Source organism: Nansenia antarctica (genome assembly GCF_963989245.1).
Source record: "Nansenia antarctica genome assembly, chromosome: 15".
Taxonomy (NCBI): Eukaryota; Metazoa; Chordata; class Actinopteri; order Argentiniformes; family Microstomatidae; genus Nansenia; species Nansenia antarctica.
Window position 1 is genome coordinate 28839039 of NC_137685.1, and position 21511 is coordinate 28860549.

The following is a 21511-nucleotide window of genomic DNA, read 5'->3' on the forward strand; positions in this document are numbered from 1 at the left end:
TACCCAGGGTGGGTTGGGTCTCTGGAGATCTTGGAGGCCTTCCTGAGGCAGCGTGTGTTGTACAGCTCTTCCAGAGAGGGGAGGGGGGCGCCGGTGATCTTCTGGGCTGTTCTCACGACTCTCTCTAGCGCATTTCTCTCTGCGGTTGTGCAGCTGGAGAACCAGTTGCAGATGCAGTAGGTGAGGATGCTCTCCACTGCGCCGCGGTAGAAGGCCACCAGTATCTCCTGCTTGTTGTGTTCCTTCCTGAGGACTCTCAGGAAGTAGAGCCGCTGTTGTGCCTTCTTGATGGTGGCTGCTGTGTTGTTCTTCCAGGACAGGTCATCCTGTATGTGCACCCCCAGGAATCGGAGGGTTGAGACTCTCTCCACGCTCTCTCCGTCGATGAGCAGGGGCTGGACCTCAGATTTTTTCCTCCTGAAGTCCACGATGATTTCCTGGGTCTTTGACTGGTTCAGCAGCAGGTTGTTAACCTTGCACAGCTTGCTCAGCTGCTCTACCTCATCCCTGTACGCCGCCTCGTCCCCCCCCGAGATGCAGCCCACCACGGTGGTGTCGTCTGCAAACTTTACGATGGAGTTGCTGGGGTGGACGGGGGTGAAGTCGTAGGTGTAGAGGTTGTAGAGGATGGGGCTTAGCACGCAGCCCTGGGGGGACCCAGTGCTGAGTCTGAGGGCTGTGGAGGTGTGGGAGCCCACCCGCAGTCTCTGGGGGCGGTCGGACAGGAAGTCCTTGATCCATGCACATATAGAGTGTGATAGTCCCAGGTCTAGTAGTTTGGTCACTAGCCTGTCTGGAAGGATAGTGTTGAAGGCAGAGCTGAAGTCCACAAAGAGCAGTCTCGCGTAGCTGTTTCCCCTCTCCAGGTGGGATAGAGTGGCGTGGAGAGTCGTCGCGATGGCGTCCTCTGTGGACCTGTGGGCTCTGTAGGCGAACTGGTATGGATCCAGGTTGGGCGGGAGGCGTGTGACTATGTGGGCCCGGACTAGTTTTTCGAAGCACTTCATGATGATTGGTGTGAGTGCCACCGGGCGGTAGTCGTTTAGGCAGCTCACCGTGCTTTTCTTCGGGACTGGGATGATAGTTGAGGTTTTCAGGCAGGGTGGGATGGTGGCCTGGGACAGGGACTGGTTGAAGATGTTGGTGAAAACCCCATCCAGCTGGTCGGTGCAGTCCCTCAGCACCCGTCCCAGGACGCCATCCGGCCCAGAGGCTTTCCTGGGGTCCACCGCCTTCAGCACGCGTCTCACTTCATGCTCTGTGAGGGTGAGGCTGCTGAGAGCTGGAGAGAGTGGTGTTTGTGTTGTGGTTACCTCCGTTCGCCCCTCGTCGAACCGGGCGTAGAAGGAGTTCAGCTTTTCCGCCAGCAGGGGGTCGTCCTCTGCGGCTGTGAGCCTGTTGGCTCTGAAGTTTGTCATGTGCTGAACCCCCTGCCACATCCGCCTGGAGTCGTTGCTCAGGAAGCATTCCTCAATCTTCTCTCTGTGGTCTGCCTTGGCCTCCCGGATGCCGCGCTTTAGGTTAGCCCTGGTGGTGCTGTACAGCAGTGTGCCCTTCCCTGCGAAGAAGGCGTTGTCCCTCTCATTGATCAGTTTTTGGACCTTCCCAGTCATCCATGGCTTCGTGTTGGGGTAGACCCGGACCCGTTTGTCCACGGTGACTGAGTTGGTGCAGCTATGTGGTTCAGAACCGACGACGTGAACTGTTCCAGGTCCTCATATTCCTGCCATGAGGTGTCATTTAGGCAGATCTGCAGTGGAGCGGACCCTTCTGGCCAGGTTCTGACAGTCTTAGTGGTGATGGGAGCACTTTTCCTCATGGTAGTGTAGGCTGGGATCAGGAGGATTGACACATGGTCAGACATGCCTAGATGAGCTAGCGGTCTAGCCTTGTAAGCACGCTTGATGTTGGTGTATACCTTATCCAGTGTTTTTTCTTAAACACAACAACAACAACAACAACAGGGAAAGCCATCCATGGTGGACTGTCTCACAATATATATATATATTTTGATATTATATTTTGATATTATTTGATATTATGTGGTATTCTAGTACTTTGAACTCCATACTACATTATGGTGAATAAACATTTTAAGAAAACAAAAGAGAAAGTACTTATTTTTATGTTTTTGTGGTGGGTAGTTTGCTAGCGAAACAACGTCACGTTGACGTACCGTTAACAACAACGTCACGTTGACGTACCGTTAACGTCAACGTCACGTCGATCCTGTGGTTTGAAGCCTTTCACTTTTTTGGACATGATACATTAAAATGCTCATAACTTTTTAAAATAAAGGGCTATCTCAGTCATTCAACCAGTTATGAATAGCTGAGAACTTCTAATTTATGGAAATATAAAAAAATGAAAATGTCAAAATGCCACCATGTGAAGGGTTTTCCCAGGCCGCCACACATATATAGGCTATATACACTGCAAGGGACTACGGATGAAAATTAGCCTTCTGTTCTGGCTAAATCTGGCGTATTTACATAAAATGCATTGTCCCTTTACAAATAAACGAAATAAACTAAACTACAATATAACTTAGACACGTTGTCTTTAAATGGGTCATTTACAAAGGGAGGCCCAGTATTACTAAACTGTTCCTAATATTACTATATTATATATATATACACTACCGTTCAAAAGTTTGGGGTCACCCAGACAATTTCATTTTCCACATTAACAATGTATAGAGTGTATTTCTGATTAATTTAATGTTATCTTCATTGAAAAAAACAGTGCTTTTCTTTCAAATATAAGGACATTTCTAAGTGACCCCAAACTTTTGAACGGTAGTGTATATATAATAATATATATTATATTATAATACTATACTATAGTATTACTATACTGTTCCTAATCAAATGTTATATCAACGTTTCAATAAACATTTGAGCTTTTATTGTGCCGTTTCCTCCAAAGCGGAAGTTGTTGTAGTAACTACTTCCTGGTCGTGAGGAAGTTGACCAGCTCGATCATAACAAGGTGAATATCGCATGATCGCAGGTAAGAAACATGAGCGTCTCTGTAATGCAGCTGTTTCATTCACCTGAAATGTCCGTGATGCTCTAAGTCACATAGATGCTGTGTGCTGAAGTTGATATGGATGAAATGAACCGCTATGTGAAAGTGTCCGTGTAGGTTCTCTGGTGGAAGTTGCGCGTTCATTCCGTTTGTTGACAGTAAATAAACCTCCTCAGTCTGGACTACTAGGAGAATGACTACAGTTACATGACTGGAGGCTTCACATAGTTACAAGATTGACTTTACACTGGACGAAGACTAACAAGACTGTTATGAGATTGTATTTTTCTGTAGGCCTACTCAGTGTTTCCTCCAGGATTCTTCACATTAGTGGCGGAGTGTTCTTTTTTCGCGCGCGTAGCGTATGCAACACGCACTGGCGCTCAATACAAAGACGTAATTTCACCGAAAAATAGAGGGTAGCAACATTTAAAAAAATATGTGCCCTGTTTACCCGTACCTCCGCCGTTCTGTTCGTGGTGATTTGGGAGGCAATAGATTGTTTTTGCCCCGCGCATATTGCCCTGTAATTAGACCACGCGACCACAGCTCCGTTGTGTCTCTTATTGTCCCTGAATTTTAGCTGCATGTTTTTCCAGCATGTAAATCCGACTCCCCTTCTTTCCCCCTGCCAATACTGTGTCGTTTGTGACATTTACCAACGTTTATGCTATCAATAGTTCGAAGCTAGCGTTAGATGCGAGGCTGCTCGGGAACATTATTTGTTTCACAAAATAGCCTGATTTAGTTGACCATGAACATCAGAGACTAGACTACATTAATACGAATGTTCATTTAAAATACTCTATAGTGAACACTGGTATAAGAACATGAACCAGAGAACAGCAGTAAATGCAAGAACCCAAGGTCGTCGCTGATGTTGCATTTTCGATTAGGATACGCTTACGGGATTAAAGGGACGGGCGACGGGCTAAGAGAGAGGGAAGGGATTTCCAGAAATCCAAATGTCCTGCTAAATTCGGACCAACCACAAAACTGTTTTGCAAGCGCGTCGACGAGGTTAATTGCAACATTGTAACATATTGTAACTTACTACATCCTAAATCGGAACGAAATGTATGTCTGAAAGCGGCCTAAACTAGCTTCAATCTGATTTTTTCTGTTCTCCGGTCATAAAGTCGACTGAATCAATTAGTGGCGGAGAAAATGAATTCGTGGCGGCCCGCCACGAATAAATGCATATAGAGGAAACACTGCCTACTGATTGTATCCCTTTCTAACTAATGTCATTTCAGAGTGTTTATTTCAATCTTGCAAGAGGAGCTTCTGTACAGTCAACATGGTGCCGCATCAATATGCCGACGGACCGTTGTGCCGACAGCCCTCCCTGCATGTGAATGCTCTCCGCTTCTCTGTCTAGGTGCATGTGGGAAAACTAGGGTTGGGGTTAGGTGCTACGTCGACTTGGTACATGCTGGCATGTCTAACCCTAACCCTAATCCTATCCCTAACCCTACCCCTAACCCCAACCCTACCCCTAACCCCAACCCTAACCTTAACCGTAGCACCCTAGCACCTAACCCTAACCCTAGTTTTCCCACATGTACCGTCTTGTCAGCTCTCGCAGAAATCCGCTAATAAACTGTCGGCATCGTGGTCCGTCGGCACAGCGGGTGGGCCCCAGTCAACATAGGGTTCCAAAGTAGGGGTGGGCATCAATGATCGACGATCGATAATTGATCGATAAGGATCTTGGTCGATCACAAAATATTTTGCTCGATAATCGTTAATATTTGTATTTTTGTATTTTTGTAATAATAATAATAATGGAAATTAGTTTGTCCACGTGTCACCAGATTGCGTTCGTCTCTCACCCCTGAACATGTTAACATGATCATCTTTGAACAAGAACAAGAAGGCCTGCCGCCTACAGTCTCTCGCTGGAGTTTACATTTAAGTTAAGCTGGACGCTCTTAAGGACACTAACGTTTTCAGTCATCCTCCTATTTGTGAGTAACTGTTTTTTACTGCTCCTATGGTGAGTTACTTATTTTCTATATTTTTATTTATAACGTAAAATGTGTTTTAAAGTTAAACAATTTAGGCTACTCACTGCCTTGTTTAAGAGGATTGTTATCTGACTGTAGTGTCTAGTTTGAAAGTGAATGAATGAATGTGTGCAATGGCAACACAAATAAAGTTTTTTCCCCAAGGATTTTTGTTTTTGTTTTAATGAAAAACGTTTTAAAAAAAAATTCCCAATATTTTTTAATTATTTTTTTTAAATGAAAAAAAAGCTTATCGATTAATCGATAATTGATCGTTAATTCTTGCGATTATCGAAAAAGAAATTTTGATCGTTTGCCCAGCCCTATTCCAAAGTACAAAGCCCACCTCTCTATGGGGTTGGTTCTTCTTATAGTTTCAACATTCAGTTCTTGTACAACATCACGTGGGTACAGATAACACAGAGCATAACTATTTCACTTTAGCCTTGGAGAGAAGGGAGTGAGAGTCTCTCTTTATCTAGCACCTGCACTTTTAGTCACATACCATTCTTGTTATTCATCCAGTCTTCAGTGAATGATAAGATCATCATTATTGTATAAAAGACATGTTTCTCCCCCGCCAGCTGGTCAGCGCAGTCTGTCAGCACGCGTCCCGCCACACCGTCTGGCTGCTTTGGCCCATTTTTCAAAATCTGTCAGTTATTTACAACTGACTGCATGTTATAAGAGTGTAATAACAGTGTAATAATAAGAAAAACACAAAATCGGAATTAGATTTTACATGTTTTTAGTCAAATAGATACTGTGATTGCACATAGACAACATATTTATCATGTTCAATTTGAAAGTATAATGGCGCTTTTCCATTTGTCGGCCCGGGTCAGCACGGCACGGTACGGCACGGTTCTTTAGCTACCCTTCACGAGCAGGAACTACAGGGCCGAAAGGTACCTTTTTGCCAGGCTGCGTGTGACGTGTGACGCTGCACACCGTTGATTGGTCAATGGAAATCGTCATCCCATGTTCATAGATTTCTTCGCTAACCGCCATCTTTAAATACCACAACAGATTTCGCTCTAGGAAAATGTCACTTACTGTTTCTGTAATAACCTATTAATAAAGATTAGAAAAGTTATGCTAACCATCGTATTATCTTAGTTTAATGTAATTTCAATGCATCATAGAACTTTTATTTACAACAAGTGTTAAAGGAGCACAGTCTAATACTGAGCTACTGAGATGCTAACCCGCGGACTCTGGTTGACACGCCGTGCGTTCTAGTTTGATGTGTGCTGTTGGTTATACACGATCCGTAGTCATTGGTTTGCTGCATAATAAACCTTTATTGCGTTCCTGATTGCCATCTATGGCTTAATCACTGATACAAAACAATAATAATCACAAACTCAGCGCCCTTGCGGTCAAACCTATTTGCCCTTCCGGGGTCAACACCTGACGATAACAACAAATGTACTACCTTATAAAGACCTGCCTCAGGTATTGTGACAGCGCCACCCCATGCCCACACAGTGAATTACAACACATATGACAGGACCATATCTGGCTCTTGCAACAAGCATAACAAAAAAATCGCTATTATGGCGATGTGCTGTGCCTATGCTGTTCCTCAGTCCAGCGGCAGTCAAATGCCGGTAGATTCGTGTCTTGCTCCCTTTAAGGCGTTTCCCTGGTTGCGAGATCTAAACTATTAGAACTGAAAGCGGCAGGTAACAGGCACGTAACATCCATATGCTGTATATATAAATATACAGTATATCTCAAAAGTGAGTACACCCTTTAGATTTTTACAAATATTCTGTTATATCCTTTCAGGGGATAACATTATCCTACTGAAACTTTGATATAACTTAAAGTAGTCAGTGTGCTGCATGAATAACAGTATAGATTTATTGTCCTTTGAAAATTACTCAGTACACAGCTGTTAATGTCTAAACAGCTGGCAACAAAAGTGAGTACACCCCATAGTGAACATGTCCTAATTGTGCCCAATGATGTTGTTTTCCCGCCCTGGTGTCATGTGACTCGTTAGTGTTACAAGGATTCAGGTCTAAATGATAAGCAGGGCTGTTAAATTTGGTGTTTTGGGCACAATTCTCTCTGAATGCTGGACAACATGGCACCTCATGGCAAGGAACTCTCTGAGTGGCTGGAAAAAATTATTATTGCGCTTCACTAAGATGGCCTTGGCTATAAGAAGATTGCCAACACCCTGAAAATGAGTTGCAGCACAGTGGCTAAGATCATACAGCGGTTTTCCAGGACAGGTTCCACTCGGAGGCCAGGGTCGAAGTTGAGTCCACGTGCTCAGCGTCATATCCAGAGGTTGGTTTCCAAAAATAGACGTGCGAGTGCTTCCAGCATTGCTGCAGAGGTTGCAGAAGTGGGATGTCAGCCTGTCAGTGCCCAGTGCTCAAATCGGTTTGTATGGCCGTCGCCCCAGACAGAAGCCTCTTCTGAAACCGAAGCATAAGAAAGCCCGCAAACAGTTTGCTGAAGACAATGAATCCAAGAACATGAGTTACTGGAACCATGTCCTGTGGTCTGGATAAAGCAACAAGCCTTCATTGTCTTGACACATGTAACTGCATCAGAAAAAGCCATATATGCCTATATTTATACATACATATTATATTTATGTATTTTACTATTTTATGCCCCATTTTCTGGTCACACATCAAATGATATAGCAACATACTTGATGTGTGTGTGTTTTATCCTAGTAACAGTGAGTGTGTTCATGTCCTCCCTGTTAGGTTGTTGGTAGAGTTACTCCCAGGCTGGTTAGAATGACAGGTGGAGGGAGTAGAGAGTTTAGTGTCTGGTTAGAAGGGTTAGGTGTCCGGTTAGAAGGGTTAGGTGTCTGGTTAGAAGGGTTAGGTGTCTGGTTAGAAGGGTTAGGTGTCTGGTTAGAAGGGTTAGGTGTCTGGTTAGAAGGGTTAAGTGTCTGGTTAGAAGGGTTAAGTGTCTGGTTAGGGGGCGTTCACACTTGACGTCTTTTTTTAGAAAAAAGCGCCGCCTTCAGCGCCTTTTCACCGTCTTTTTACATACAACCCATGGGAAAAAAGCGCAGCCACCGTCTTTTTCCCAGAATGCATTTCGCACCAGCTAGCAGCGGGCAATTTAAATCGTCCATTTTAACTTCCATTGGCTAAAAGCTGTAATTTTGGCAATACAAGTGTTAACATGTCATTTTATGAATTTTTAATATGTTTTCAGGTGTGAAAGTAACCATATACATTCCCAAAATGTGTCCAGTTTATCAAAATAACCTGTTTATATATCTGATCTGACGTTTTTTTCGTCTTCTGTTCGCTAGCTGCGTTCGTAAATTCGCCCTGGAAATCTGATCAGCACTCATGGAATGCCTCTTGTCCAATCAAATTACCTGGTCCCTTTATGACGTTGAACCCAGTGTGCGCTCCGGCGCTCTCAGAGCGAATTTACGAGCGCACCCTGCGTTGCTTATATACCTTCAATGCGGAGAAACTTCGTAACATAATTAGGGATGCACGATATGCATTTTTCCCAACCGATACCGATACCGATATTTACCCGCTTCTCGTGGCCGATAACCGATATGATAACCGATATTTATTATTTAAAAAATCTTTCCTAGCACCAGGGGAGCCCCCCCTCCCAAATTTCGTTGTTTGGTACTATATCAATGACAATAAAGACCATTCAGATATAATTTCACAGTTCATAACCTGTAGTTCATGCACACCTGAAGGTAAGAAAGGCTATGTAGTGAGCAAAGATTGATGATTTAATATTCCATAGTGATCTCACCAAATCTAACTTACATCACTATTGTTAACACAACAAAGAGAACACTTCTGACTCTTCAAATGTTCATTTATTATTTCCTCTAACAAACAGAATCTGTTATAGACAGTGCACAATGCTTTTTTTAGCCAAGATCTGGCCTCCTTTTATGAAAACAAAAAAGGCTCACCTAAGCCTTCTCCAAACATGGTTTCAAAAGCCCCGCGGATGGCTGTCGCAGTATGCGAACCGGAGAACTCCTGCGCATGCAGCAGTGTCTTCTTCATATTGAAGTCCTCATCCAGCCACTGGGCCGTCAAACTAAGCATACTGACTGGACTAACGTCAGAAGTCCATATGTCCGTGGTAAAACTTATCTGGCTTACGCTAGTATCGATCAGACTATGGATGTGTGTGGCGACTGTATCATACAGAGCAGGCAGGCACACGTCTGCAAAATAGCGGCGACTTGGGAGTGTATACCGGGGCTCTAAATGTGAAATTAGCTGGCGAAATCCTTTTTCTTCTACTACAGAGAAAGGCTGGTCGTCGAGGGCCATCAACTCCATTATTTTTTCATTGATTGCTTGAGCCTTTGAGCTGTCTCTCGAGTGAACTTCCTGCAGTTTTCAAATGCGTGTTCAATAGGCACAGCAGCTTTTTTTTTCGCGGCTAGGCTACTAGGCTACTAGTGTTGATATTCCTTCCATACAGCGTGCTTGCAATGGTGAATCTTAAGGTGACTTATGAGATTCGTTGTGTTGTAACTCGTAGACCTTTGCCCTCCTCTCCGAACTTTTGTCGAACATGTATTGCAAGTTGCAAACGCACTATCTGCCTCAGAAACTGTGAAGAATGTCCACACCGGGGAGCGAATTTGCGGAACCTAGGATGGTAGGGGAATGTAGGGCAATACCGCTACCTGATTGGTTGGCGAAGCACTCGTGAAGAGCCCCCTCATTGGCTGCCGACTCGCCTTCCCTGCTTCGCCAACCAATCAGGTAGCGGTATTGCCCTACCTTCCCCTACCATCCTAGGTTCCGCAAATTCGCCACCGGGGAAGGCATGTTTATATTTCCGGCTTCATATTATCGGTTAAATATCGGCTAAAATGTTATAAAACCGATAAATACCGATAAACATTAATTTCCCATTATCGGGCCGATAAATATCGGTGCCGATAATATCGTGCATCCCTAAACATAATTATAAGTTGTAAAATTATTTGGGGGGCCAATATCTTTAGCTAGCTAAAGTAACTAGTTTACTTTATTGTTGTCTTAACAGTTGGTAAAAGAACAGGATTAAAACAAAAATATCAGCAATAACATTGTGCTCTGCAGCAAGCACAATTACAACCCAACTGAAGCCACAATACTGGGACCATTCGTGACTGACAGTCAGTCAAATACTAGGTGAATATGTAATAAACTTGGATTTCATGCATTTCAAGTGGCATCTTTGTAATCATTACGATGTAGTCATGTCTAAGAGGCAGACAAGGCTTCCCTTTAACTCCCCGAGGCTACGACTATGCTATGTCCTGTGCCTATGCTGTTCCTCAGTCGAGCGCGCTTCGTCATCCCCCTTCTAAAACCCCTTTCCATCCCTTATGTCATTTTATCAATGAACATTGTAATACTATTACTGTTATTTCAACATTCAAGCCTCTTTCACACACGGAGATTGTATGAGCCCCGCGTCAGTCAGCCTTTCCGTAGAAATACATCGCTCCGTTATATATATATAACGTTACATGTTTTAAGGCTGATCTGTGCATGATAGTGCTGCATTATGTTGATCTATTTATATCGATCTATTCTTGTCAATTCCTTATTACCAGTGGAAAGGGGGAAGGCTAAAACACTTTGCATGGAATAGATAGGACTTTCCGTTCAATGGAGGAAGCATGATACTCGCGAGTTCATCTCGCTTTCCCCCGTTGATGTATTAAACAATCTAAGCAATCTAATCAGAGCAGTTGTTATTATGTAATATTATTGATGGATGTGCCATTTTTGATGGAGAGCAGTGAGCGGATGACTGGATGTGAGCATGTATTTGACTAATGCCGATAGATTCGTGTCTAGAAAGGATTTTACAGCGTTCCTTCAAACTATCGTAATTCATGAACTATATGCCCAATCTAAAAAAATCAAACAGTTTCTGAAAGCAGAGAAGTTGCACTTTGTTTACGGATATGTAATAAACTTGGATTTCATGCATTTCAAGTGGCATCTTTGTAATCATTACGATGTAGTCATGTCTAAGAGGCAGACCAGGCTTCCCTTTTACTCCCAGAGGCTACGACTATTACCAAGTCTATCGCTGGGTATATTTACAAGGTGTGTTGTGTTGAACTGGGTATATTTGCAACAGTGTTGCGGAAAATGAAGATTTCTGCCGAATGCTGCTAACACTGGAACCACGTTATGAAACACCAGTAGCAATCACGAGTTCATTCTACAACATTCTACAACATGTGCTACATTGTGCTACATCTTGATGGGTCTGGCGTCTTGGAGTTCTTCTTATAGTAAGGGCATTTTACCAGATATTTGACCAATCTGCGAAGTAAATCGTTACCAAGAAATTTCTTCACCAATGTGTTTCTAAAGGTGTGTAATAACATGTCCTAAAAGGTTGAAATTCAACTCCTGTGGGAAACCTCATAAAAAACTGCTCAAAGTTGGGGTACCGATAACCGATTTTCGAAAATTCGGAAATGCTTAAATTGGACTTGAGTAACTTTTGAGGGGTCAAACTAGGCATTTTTCATGATTCTGAGTTGATTGCAAGCATTTATTTGTCACCAAGAGCATTTCCTGGTGCAACCCCCAAACCCCCCCCACCCCCATTGGTGGTTGGCATTCAAAGTGAGGAAGTTTAAAGGTAACAGGTAACATTAGACAACATTAGACAGCACCAGCAGAGAGGCACTATGATGGGCATGGACACTTAGTCATAGGCCTCACTACATGTGGAACAATAGAACCAGGCTGCTTGAGCTACTCACACAGCCCAGCAGAGAGGTACTATCATGGGCATGGAAACAGAGTCATAGGCCTCACTACATGTGGAACAATAGAACCAGGCTGCTTCATTTACTCACACAGCCCAGCAGAGAGACACTATCATGGGCATGGAAACAGAGTCATAGGCCTCACTACATGTGGAACAATAGAACCAGGCTGCTTCAGCTACTCACTCAGCTACTCACTCAGAGAGACACTCTGCTGGGCAGTAACTTACCTGTTATGGAGGCCTAAAAAAAGGGAGATGAAAGTGAAGCTGAATAGCTTGTGGAAGAGATGTACCAACATGAGATGTACCAAGGACTACCAGAGGTGTTCAGCTAGACACACAGCCCAGAGACAACACACCTTCCATGGGTGCTGTGACTAGGCCTGTGGCCCTATGCTGGAGGTCACATGAGCTCCAGGGCCTAACTGCTACTCTGTCAGTCCGATTAGGAGTGCTCTCACTGGGCCTAGCTGTCTACCATTCACCCCTCTTCTGGAGCTCTGACCTCCAGGGCCTAACTGCTACTCTGTCAGTCCGATTAGGAGTTCTCTCACTGGGCCTAGCTGTCTACCATTCACCCCTCATCTGGAGCTCTGACCTCCAGGGCCTAACTGCTACTCTGTCAGTCCGATTAGGAGTGCTCTCACTTGGCCTAGCTGTCTACCAGTCACCCCTCTTCTGGAGCTCTGACCTCCAGGTACTATGTGATACACTGCCAGTCCGATTAGGAGAGCCCTCACTGGGCCTAGCTGTCTACCAGTCACCCCTCTTCTGGAGCTCTGACCTCCAGGTACTATGTGATACACTGCCAGTCCGATTAGGAGAGCCCTCACTGGGCCTAGCTGTCTACCAGTCACCCCTCCTCTGGAGCTCTGACCTCCAGGTACTATGTGATACACTGCCAGTCCGATTAGGAGTGACCTCACTGGGCCTAGCTGTCTACCATTCAACCCTCCTCTGGAGCTCTGACCTCCAGGTACTATGTGATACACTGCCAGTCCGATTAGGAGAGCCCTCACTGGGCCTAGCTGTCTACCAGTCACCCCTCTTCTGGAGCTCTGACCTCCAGGTAATATGTGATACACTGCCAGTCCGATTAGGAGAGCCCTCACTGGGCCTAGCTGTCTACCAGTCACCCCTCTTCTGGAGCTCTGACCTCCAGGCTCTATGTGATACACTGCCAGTCCGATTAGGAGAGCCCTCACTGGGCCTAGCTGTCTACCAGTCACCCCTCTTCTGGAGCTCTGACCTCCAGGTACTATGTGATACACTGCCAGTCCGATTAGGAGTGACCTCACTGGGCCTAGATGTCTACCAGTCACCCCTCTTCTGGAGCTCTGACCTCCAGGCTATATGTGATACACTGCCAGTCCGATTAGGAGAGCCCTCACTGGGCCTAGCTGTCTACCAGTCACCCCTCTTCTGGAGCTATGACCTCCATGATAGTGCCTCTCTGCTGGGCTGTATGAGTAGTTCAAGCAGCCTGGTTCTATTGTTCCACATGTAGTGAGGCCTATGACTAAGTGTCCATGCCCATCATAGTGCCTCTCTGCTGGTGCTGTCTAATGTTGTCTAATGTTACCTGTTACCTCCAAACTTCCTCACTTTGAATGCCAACCACCAATGGGGATGGGGGGGGGGGTTTGGGGATTGCACCAGGAAGTGCTCTTGGTGACAAATAAATGCTTGCAATCAACTCAGAATCATGAAAAATGCCTAGTTTGACCCCTCAAAAGTTACTCAAGTCCAATTTAAGCATTTTCGAATTTTCGAAAATCGGGTATCGGTACCCCAACTTTGAGCAGTTTTTTATGAGGTTTCCCACAGGAGTTGAATTTCAACCTTTTAGGACATGTTATTACACACCTTTAGAAACACATTGGTGAAGAAATTTCTTGGTAACGATTTACTTCGCAGATTTTCATATGTTTCCCTTACTATTAGTTCTTGTGTTCTTCGCAGTCACTGGATCTGTATCCAATACATTTACATCCCACATTCCCAACTAATTCAGTTGAGGTGTGGTCTTGTCAGTTATTATTTAAAGAACAAATGAACTATACAAATGTACAATACATATAATATTATGTTTATTGTTATTTTATAAATAAAATTAACAAATTAACATACAAAACATGTATACATACAAAACATATACAAAAGGCAAGGCAAGGCAAGGCAAGTTTATTTGTATAGCACATTTCATACAACAGGGGCAATTCAAAGTGCTTTACATGCATTATTTAAAAATACAGCAAGAGGAGCATAAGAAAATTTAGGGATGCACGATATTATCGACACCGATATTTATCGGCCCGATATTGAGGAATTAATGTTTATCGGTATCGGTATTTATTATAAAATTAGCCGATATTTAAACCGATAATATGAAGCTGGAAATATTTCTGCTTCCGGTTTCCGGTTTCCGCACTCTGCTTCCGGGTTCCGCGCTCAGGCACGCAGTTTGTATAGACGAGACGCGAGCGAAACATGCCTTCCCCTGTGTGGACATTCTTCACAATTTCTAAGGCAGATGTTGCGTTTGCAATTTGCAATACATGTTCAACAAAAGTTCGGAGAGGAGGGCAAAGGGCAAAGAGTTACAACACAACGAATCTAATAAGTCACCTGAAGAATCACCATTGCAAGCACGCTGTATGGAAGGAATATCAAGCACTCGTAGCAGAACACGTTAGCCCAGCCACGGAAAAAAAATCTGCGGTGCCTATTGAAAACGCATTTGAAAACAGCAGGAAGTTCACTCGAGACAGCTCAAAGGCTCAAGCCATCAATGAAAAAATAATGGAGTTGATGGCCCTCGACGACCAGCCTTTCTCTGTAGTAGAAGATAAAGGATTTCGCCAGCTAATTTCACATTTAGAGCCCCGGTATACACTCCCAAGTCGCCGCTATTTTGCAGACGTGTGCCTGCCGGCTCTGTATGATACAGTCGCCACACACATCCATAGTCTGATCGATACTAGGGTAAGCCAGATAAGTTTTACCACGGACATATGGACTTCTGACGTTAGTCCAGTCAGTATGCTTAGTTTAACGGCCCAGTGGCTGGATGAGGACTTCAATATGAAGAAGACACTGCTGCATGCGCTGGAGTTCTCCGGTTCGCATACTGCGACAGCCATCCGCGGCGCTTTTGAAACCATGTTTGGACAGTGGAATATACCTAAGGAGCGGGTGCACGTTGTGCTGAGGGACAATGCGCGCAATATGGTCAGGGCTTGTGAAGAATGTGAAGTTGCAAGCTTGGGCTGTATGGCCCACAGTTTACAACTTGCCGTTAATGAGGCTGTACTGAGCCAGAGAAGTATATCCGACTGTGTTGCGATCGGGAGGAAGATGGTAGGACACTTTAAGCACTCCCAACTCGCCAGACTCAGAAGTGTTCTCTTTGTTGTGTTAACAATAGTGATGTAAGTTAGATTTGGTGAGATCACTATGGAATATTAAATCATCAATCTTTGCTCACTAGGGCTGTTACGATTATTCGACGTCGTCGACGTCACCGACTACGTCAATACGTCGGTTAGCGTAATATGCGTCGGTTAGTCGTAAATTTAAAAAATGGCGTTTTTTTTTTTTTTTTTTTTACCTTTCTTTTACCAGGCGAGACAATTAAGTGTATGAGTGAAAAATGGATAGCTACTAGCTAATGTTACACAAGCAATGTAGCTCACCACAGTTCGTATGTCTTGTCTTCTGGTGTTAGTAATGTTAGCTATGTAGCTGGCTAGCTACGGTAGCCTATTGTCATTGTGGTGCGAGCACCTACTGTACGTTATCTAGCTCGTAGCTCGCATGCTACGTTAGCATCAATTTAGCTAATCATAACATAGCAGCGAGAGTAACGTTAGCTAGCTATGTGTTGTGGTGATGGACAGACTTCTAAATGGCCATGTTGGCATTCAAGTTGGCTAAACATAGCAGTGAGGTGGAGACAAATAAGTATATTTTATTTTATTTTTTATTTTTTACAGTACAAAAATTATCGTTAGACTTATCGATAAATTAGTCGTTAGACTAATCGAATAATCGATAAAATAATCGCTAGATTAATCGTTAGAAAAATAGTCGTTTGGGACAGCACTATTGCTCACTACATAGCCTTTCTTACCTTCAGGTGTGCATGAACTACAGGTTATCAACTGTGAAATGATATCTGAATGGTCTTTATTGTCATTGATATAGTACAGGTACCAAACAACGAAATTTGGGAGGGGGAGCTCCCCTGGTGCTAGGAAAGAAAAAATAAAATAATAATAATAATATCGGTATCGGTATCGGTATCGGCCACGAGAAGCGGGTAAATATCGGTATCGGTTGGGAAAAATGCATATCGTGCATCCCTATAAAAATTACAATGAATAAAAGCAAATATAAGAAGTAAATAGATAAAACATTTAAAAAGACAATAGTTAATGGAAAAAATACATTGATAGAAGTGTTTGTGTTTAATCATAACTGGTGCAAAACATGAAGGTTTTTAGCTTAAATTTAAATATTTTAAGGGTTTGGGCCTGTTTGATTTCTTCAGGGAGTTTGTTCCAGGAGCATGCAGCAGCGTGACTGAAAGCTGCTGCACCGTGTTTTGTTTTTACTCTTGGAATTATTAGCTGATTTGTCTCAGCTGACCTTAGGGACCTTGCGGGAATATAGGGTGGGAGGAGATCTGATATGTATTTTGGTCCAAGACCATTATGTGATTCGTATGTAATTAGGAGGATTTTGAATTCAATTCTCTGAGAGACTGGTAGCCAGTGCAGGGATCTCAGGATTGCTGTAATGTGTTCAAATTTCTTTGTTTTTGTTATGACCCTAGCAGCGGCGTTTTGGATGAGCTGCAATTTACGAACAGCTCCTTTAGATAGGCCTGTTAGTAGACCATTACAATAATCAAGTCTACTCGAAACAAATGCATGGATGAGTTTTTCAAGGTCTTGCTTGGACATGAAACCTCTCATTCTTGTTATGTTTTTCAGGTGATAGTAGGCTGATTTAGTTATTGAGTTTATGTGGCTGTTGAAGTTTAGATCGGAGTCTAGAATTACACCAAGATTTCTGACCTGTTTTTTACTGTGAAGAGAGAGAGAATCAAGTTTTGCACTGACTTTCGATCTTTTGTCAGGTGCACCGAATACAATTATCTCTGTTTTGTCCTTGTTTAGTTGGAGGAAGTTTTGTGTCATCCAGGCGTTTATTTGCTCAATGCAATTACAGAGATTGTCAAATGGGACTATAGTCGTTCGGTGAGAGGGCTATGTAGATTGAGTGTCATCCGCATAGTTGTGGTAGGCAATGTTGTTCTTTTTTATGATGTGTCCCAATGGAAGCATGTAGAGATTGAATAGAAGGGGGCCAAGGATTGACCCTTGGGGAACCCCACATGTCATTTTAATTTGGTCAGATACAAAGTTGCCAATGGAGACATAGTAGCTTCTGTCCTGTAGGTAGGATCTAAACCAGTTTAGGGCAGTGCCCGAAAGTCCTACCCAGGTTTTTAGTCTATCTATTAGAATGTCATGGTCTACAGTGTCAAAGGCAGCACTAAGATCTAGTAGTACCAAAACGGAGCTTTTTCCGGAGTCTGTGTTTACGCGAATGTCATTAAGGACCTTAATAAGGGCCGTTTCAGTGCTATGTAGGGGGCGAAAGCCTGATTGAAAGTCATCAAAGAGATTATTTAGGGTCAAATAATTGCTAAGTTGTTCGTGGGCAACCATTTCAATAATTTTTCCTGTACAGGGAAGGTTTGATTTGGGTCTGTAGTTGTTTAGTACAAATGGGTCTAGGCCGTTCTTTTTTAGTAGAGGCTTAATAACTGCAGTTTTCAGGGCTTCAGGGAAGATTCCTGATGAAAGGGAGGTGTTAATTATTTGTATTAGTTCGCCTGCCATGCAGCTAAATATGTTTTTTAAAAAGCTTGTTGGCAGGACATCAAGGGCACAGGTGGATGGTTTAAGACGTGACATGATTTTATCTAGGGTCTTGTAATCAATGGTGTTAAATTGTGACATGGTTGTTATGTCCCCCCTATTTGGGGTTGTTAATGGGGACATGTTTTTCATGCCTGACACAGAAGACCTAATGCCTTGTCTAATGGTTTCTATTTTATTGTTAAAAAAGGATGCAAGCTCATTGCATTTACTAGTTGAGTGAAATTCCTGAGCAATGGGTGTTGGGGGATTTGTTAGTCTGTCAACAGTTCTGAAAAGCATGCGGGCATTATTGATGTTATTGTTTATGATCTTAGAGAAAAATGATTGCCTGGCACTTCTTATTTCTAAGTTATAGTTCTGAAGATTCTCTTCATAGATATCATAGTGGACTTGAAGGTTTGTTTTTCTCCATCTGCGCTCTGCTTTACGACATTCTCTTTTTTGGGTCTTTACGGATGGGGCCGTTCTCCAGGGAGCTTTTTGCTTACCAGAGATGCATTTGGATCTAATGGGTGCAATATCATCAATGTTTTTTCTGATTTTTAAGTTGAAATCGTGTAGAAGGTCATTTACTGAGGTTGGAATAGAAGTTTGGGGGGGGGGGCTAGGGAAAAGGCCTGTGTGAACAGTGCACTGGTCTTTTCATTGATATATCATTTTGAAATAGTTTTAGACATAGTTTGAATAACAGGAAAGATAGATACGTCAAAGAATATGCAACAGTGGTCAGACAGGGCAATGTCAGTTACAACAACATTTGAAATATCTAGGCCTTTGGTGATGATAAGGTCCAGAGTGGATTATGAGTAGGGAGGTTCACATGTTGTTGAAGTTCAAAAACATCTAACAGAACAGAGAGTTCTTTGGCTTTGTTGTCCTCTGAGTTATCTACATGAATATTGAAATCACCAGCAATGATCAGACCATTAAATTCAGTAGTAATGATGGAGAGAAGCTCTGTAAGTTCATTAAAGAAGCTAGTAGAGTATTGGGGTGGTCTGTATACAATTATAAAAATAATTCGAGTGGAACATTTAAAAACAACTGAAAGATATTCAAATTATAAAAATTCCCCGAAGGATTTCTGTTTGCAGTTAAAACTGTCTCGGAAGAAAGAGGCGATTCCACCACCTTTTTTGTGGGATCTAACGACATCTAAGGTTCTAAAATTGGGGGGTGCTGACTCAATAAGAATTGGTGTCTTGTTATCTTTATCTAACCAGGTCTCAGTGATAAATAAGAAATCTAGTTCATAGGAGCTAATCAAGTCGTTGATTAAGAGAGAATTATTAGCTAAGGATCTGGCATTGAAAAGTGCTAGCTTGAGTGGTTTTGTGTTTGGTCTCTGTGGGCTGTGTGTGGCAGGGTACAGAAATTAAATTTGAGGGGTGTATAAAGCATTCCGACTTGCAATTAACTGTTCTGTTACTGATATGAACAGGGATAGCAAGAGTTGAGAGTCCCAGCTTTATATCAGGAATGTCAATGGTATCAACTCTATGGAAGCAGGGACTGTTAGAGCATCAACTGATTCTGGGTGTCATCCGGGGGATGGGGATGGGTGTTGTAGATAGCATCCTGTGGCGGGGTAGGGCGATGGGTATTGTTGATGAGGCTGGCATTGTTGATGAGGCTGGCGTCACAGGGAGTGTGGGGCCAGGTGTTGTAGAATGGAGAGTTGCCTGAGATGGAGCAGCTTTCGGGGTGAGCTCTACTCCTGTCTTCACCATTTTCTCTAACTTAGCTGAGAAAGGCAGGAACGGCGTGAGTTGGAGGAAGGAGAGCTCAGTGGACTCAGTGGATGAGTGTCTCTAGGAGTTGGGGGTAGAGTGGTTTGGGGGGTCGGGGGCAGAGTGGTTTGGGGGGTCGGGGGCAGGGAGGGTGCTTGCATACCAGGCAGCTAAAGGGACAGCCCCTGCCTACCTGAAGGAAATGGTAACCCCCCAAACCCCTGCCCGCTCACTCCGCTCCTCCACCTCGGCTGGCCGACTGGCCCCACCTCCTCTACACAGCAGTCGGGCTGCCCGATCACGTCTCTTCACAACACTGGCTCCCCGCTGGTGGAATGAGCTCCCCACGGCTGTCAGAACGGCAGAGTCACTACCCATCTTCCGTCGTAGACTGAAGACCCATCTCTTCAGGTTACATCTTAACTGCTCCTCCTGAGACATCTTCTGACCCTCACCACTACGTCTCCTAAAGACACCCGCTTTCCCCTCTTCTGTGTCCCTAAGAACTTCTATTGCCCCCCTTGTACTGTTTCTCAGTTTCTCCAGTAATATAAAAAAAAAATAAAAAAAATAGTAGAAGGCGATAATAGGGAGAAGGTTTTTCCTTCTATCAGTGGCCCCGGGCCCGAGCTAGAGTACTCTTCCTGCAACGAATGGTGGACTGCTGATTCACATGCTTAGTATTCAATAGGGATGCACGATATTATCGGCACCGATATTTATCGGCCCGATAATGGGAAATTAATGTTTATCGGTATTTATCGGTTTTATAAAATTTTAGCCGATATTTAACCGATATTTTTATATGAAGCCGGAAATATTTCTGCTTCCGGTTTCCGCGCTCATGCTGCTGCGCCTGCGTACAGGCACGCAGTGTATAGACGAGACGAGATCGAAACATGCCTTCCCCGGTGTGGACATTCTGCAGAGTTTCCGAGGCAGATAGTGCGTTTGCAATTTGCAACACATGTTCGACAAAAGTTCGGAGAGGAGGGCAAAGGTCTACGAGTTACAACACAACGAATCTCATAAGTCACCTTAAGATTCACCATTGCAAGCACGCTGTATGGAAGGAATATCAAGCACTAGGTAGCCTAGCCGCGGTGGTAGCCTAGCCTTCAGAAGGTAGCCTAGCCGCGGTGGTAGCCTAGCCTTCAGAAGCAGTAGCCTAGCCGCGGTGGTAGCCTAGCCTTCAGAAGCAGTAGCCTAGCCGCGGTGCCTATTGAACACGCATTTGAAAACTGCAGGAAGACAGCAGACAGCTCAAAGGCTCAAGCAATCAATGAAAAAATAATGGAGTTGATGGCCCTCGACGACCAGCCTTTCTCTGTAGTAGAAGATAAAGGATTTCACCAGCTAATTTCACATTTAGAGCCCCGGTATACACTCCCAAGTTGCCGCTATTTTGCAGACGTGTGCCTGCCTGCTCTGTATGATACAGTCGCCACACACATCCATAGTCTGATCGATACTAGCGTAAGCCAGATAAGTTTTACCACGGACATATGGACTTCTGACGTTAGTCCAGTCAGTATGCTTAGTTTGACGGCCCAGTGGCTGGATGAGGACTTCAATATGAAGACACTGCTGCATGCGCAGGAGTTCTCCGGTTCGCATACTGCGACAGCCATCCGCGGGGCTTTTGAAACCATGTTTGGAGAAGGCTTAGGTGAGCCTTTTTTGTTTCATAAAAGAAGGCCAGATCTTGGCTAAAGAAAGCGTTGTGCACTGTCTATAACAGATTCTGTTTGTTAGAGGAAATAATAAATGAACATTTGAAGAGTCAGAAGTGTTCTCTTTGTTGTGTTAACAATAGTGATGTAAGTTAGATTCGGTGAGATCACTATGGAATATTAAATCATCAATCTTTGCTCACTACATAGCCTTTCTTACCTTCAGGTGTGCATGAACTACAGGTTATCAACTGTGAAATTATATCTGTTCTCATATCGGTTATCATATCATGTCCATGTTTGAATGAATGAATGAATGAATGGTCTTTATTGTCATTGATATA

General features: G+C 43.7%; 1 protein-coding gene across 1 annotated transcript in view; it reads left to right on the plus strand.

Moving 5' to 3' along the window:
- Positions 1–2966: 2966 nt before the first annotated feature.
- Positions 2967–21511, plus strand: part of LOC308171296 (uncharacterized protein) — a gene marked incomplete at its 3' end in the record, with an annotated part of 45017 nt that continues 26472 nt past the window's right edge. Inside the window, exon 1 of the mRNA XM_080546130.1 lies at positions 2967–3012. Within this exon, the coding sequence (XP_080402256.1) occupies positions 3003–3012 (10 nt within the window). The 5' untranslated portion in view covers positions 2967–3002. The remainder of the gene's footprint in view (positions 3013–21511) is intronic.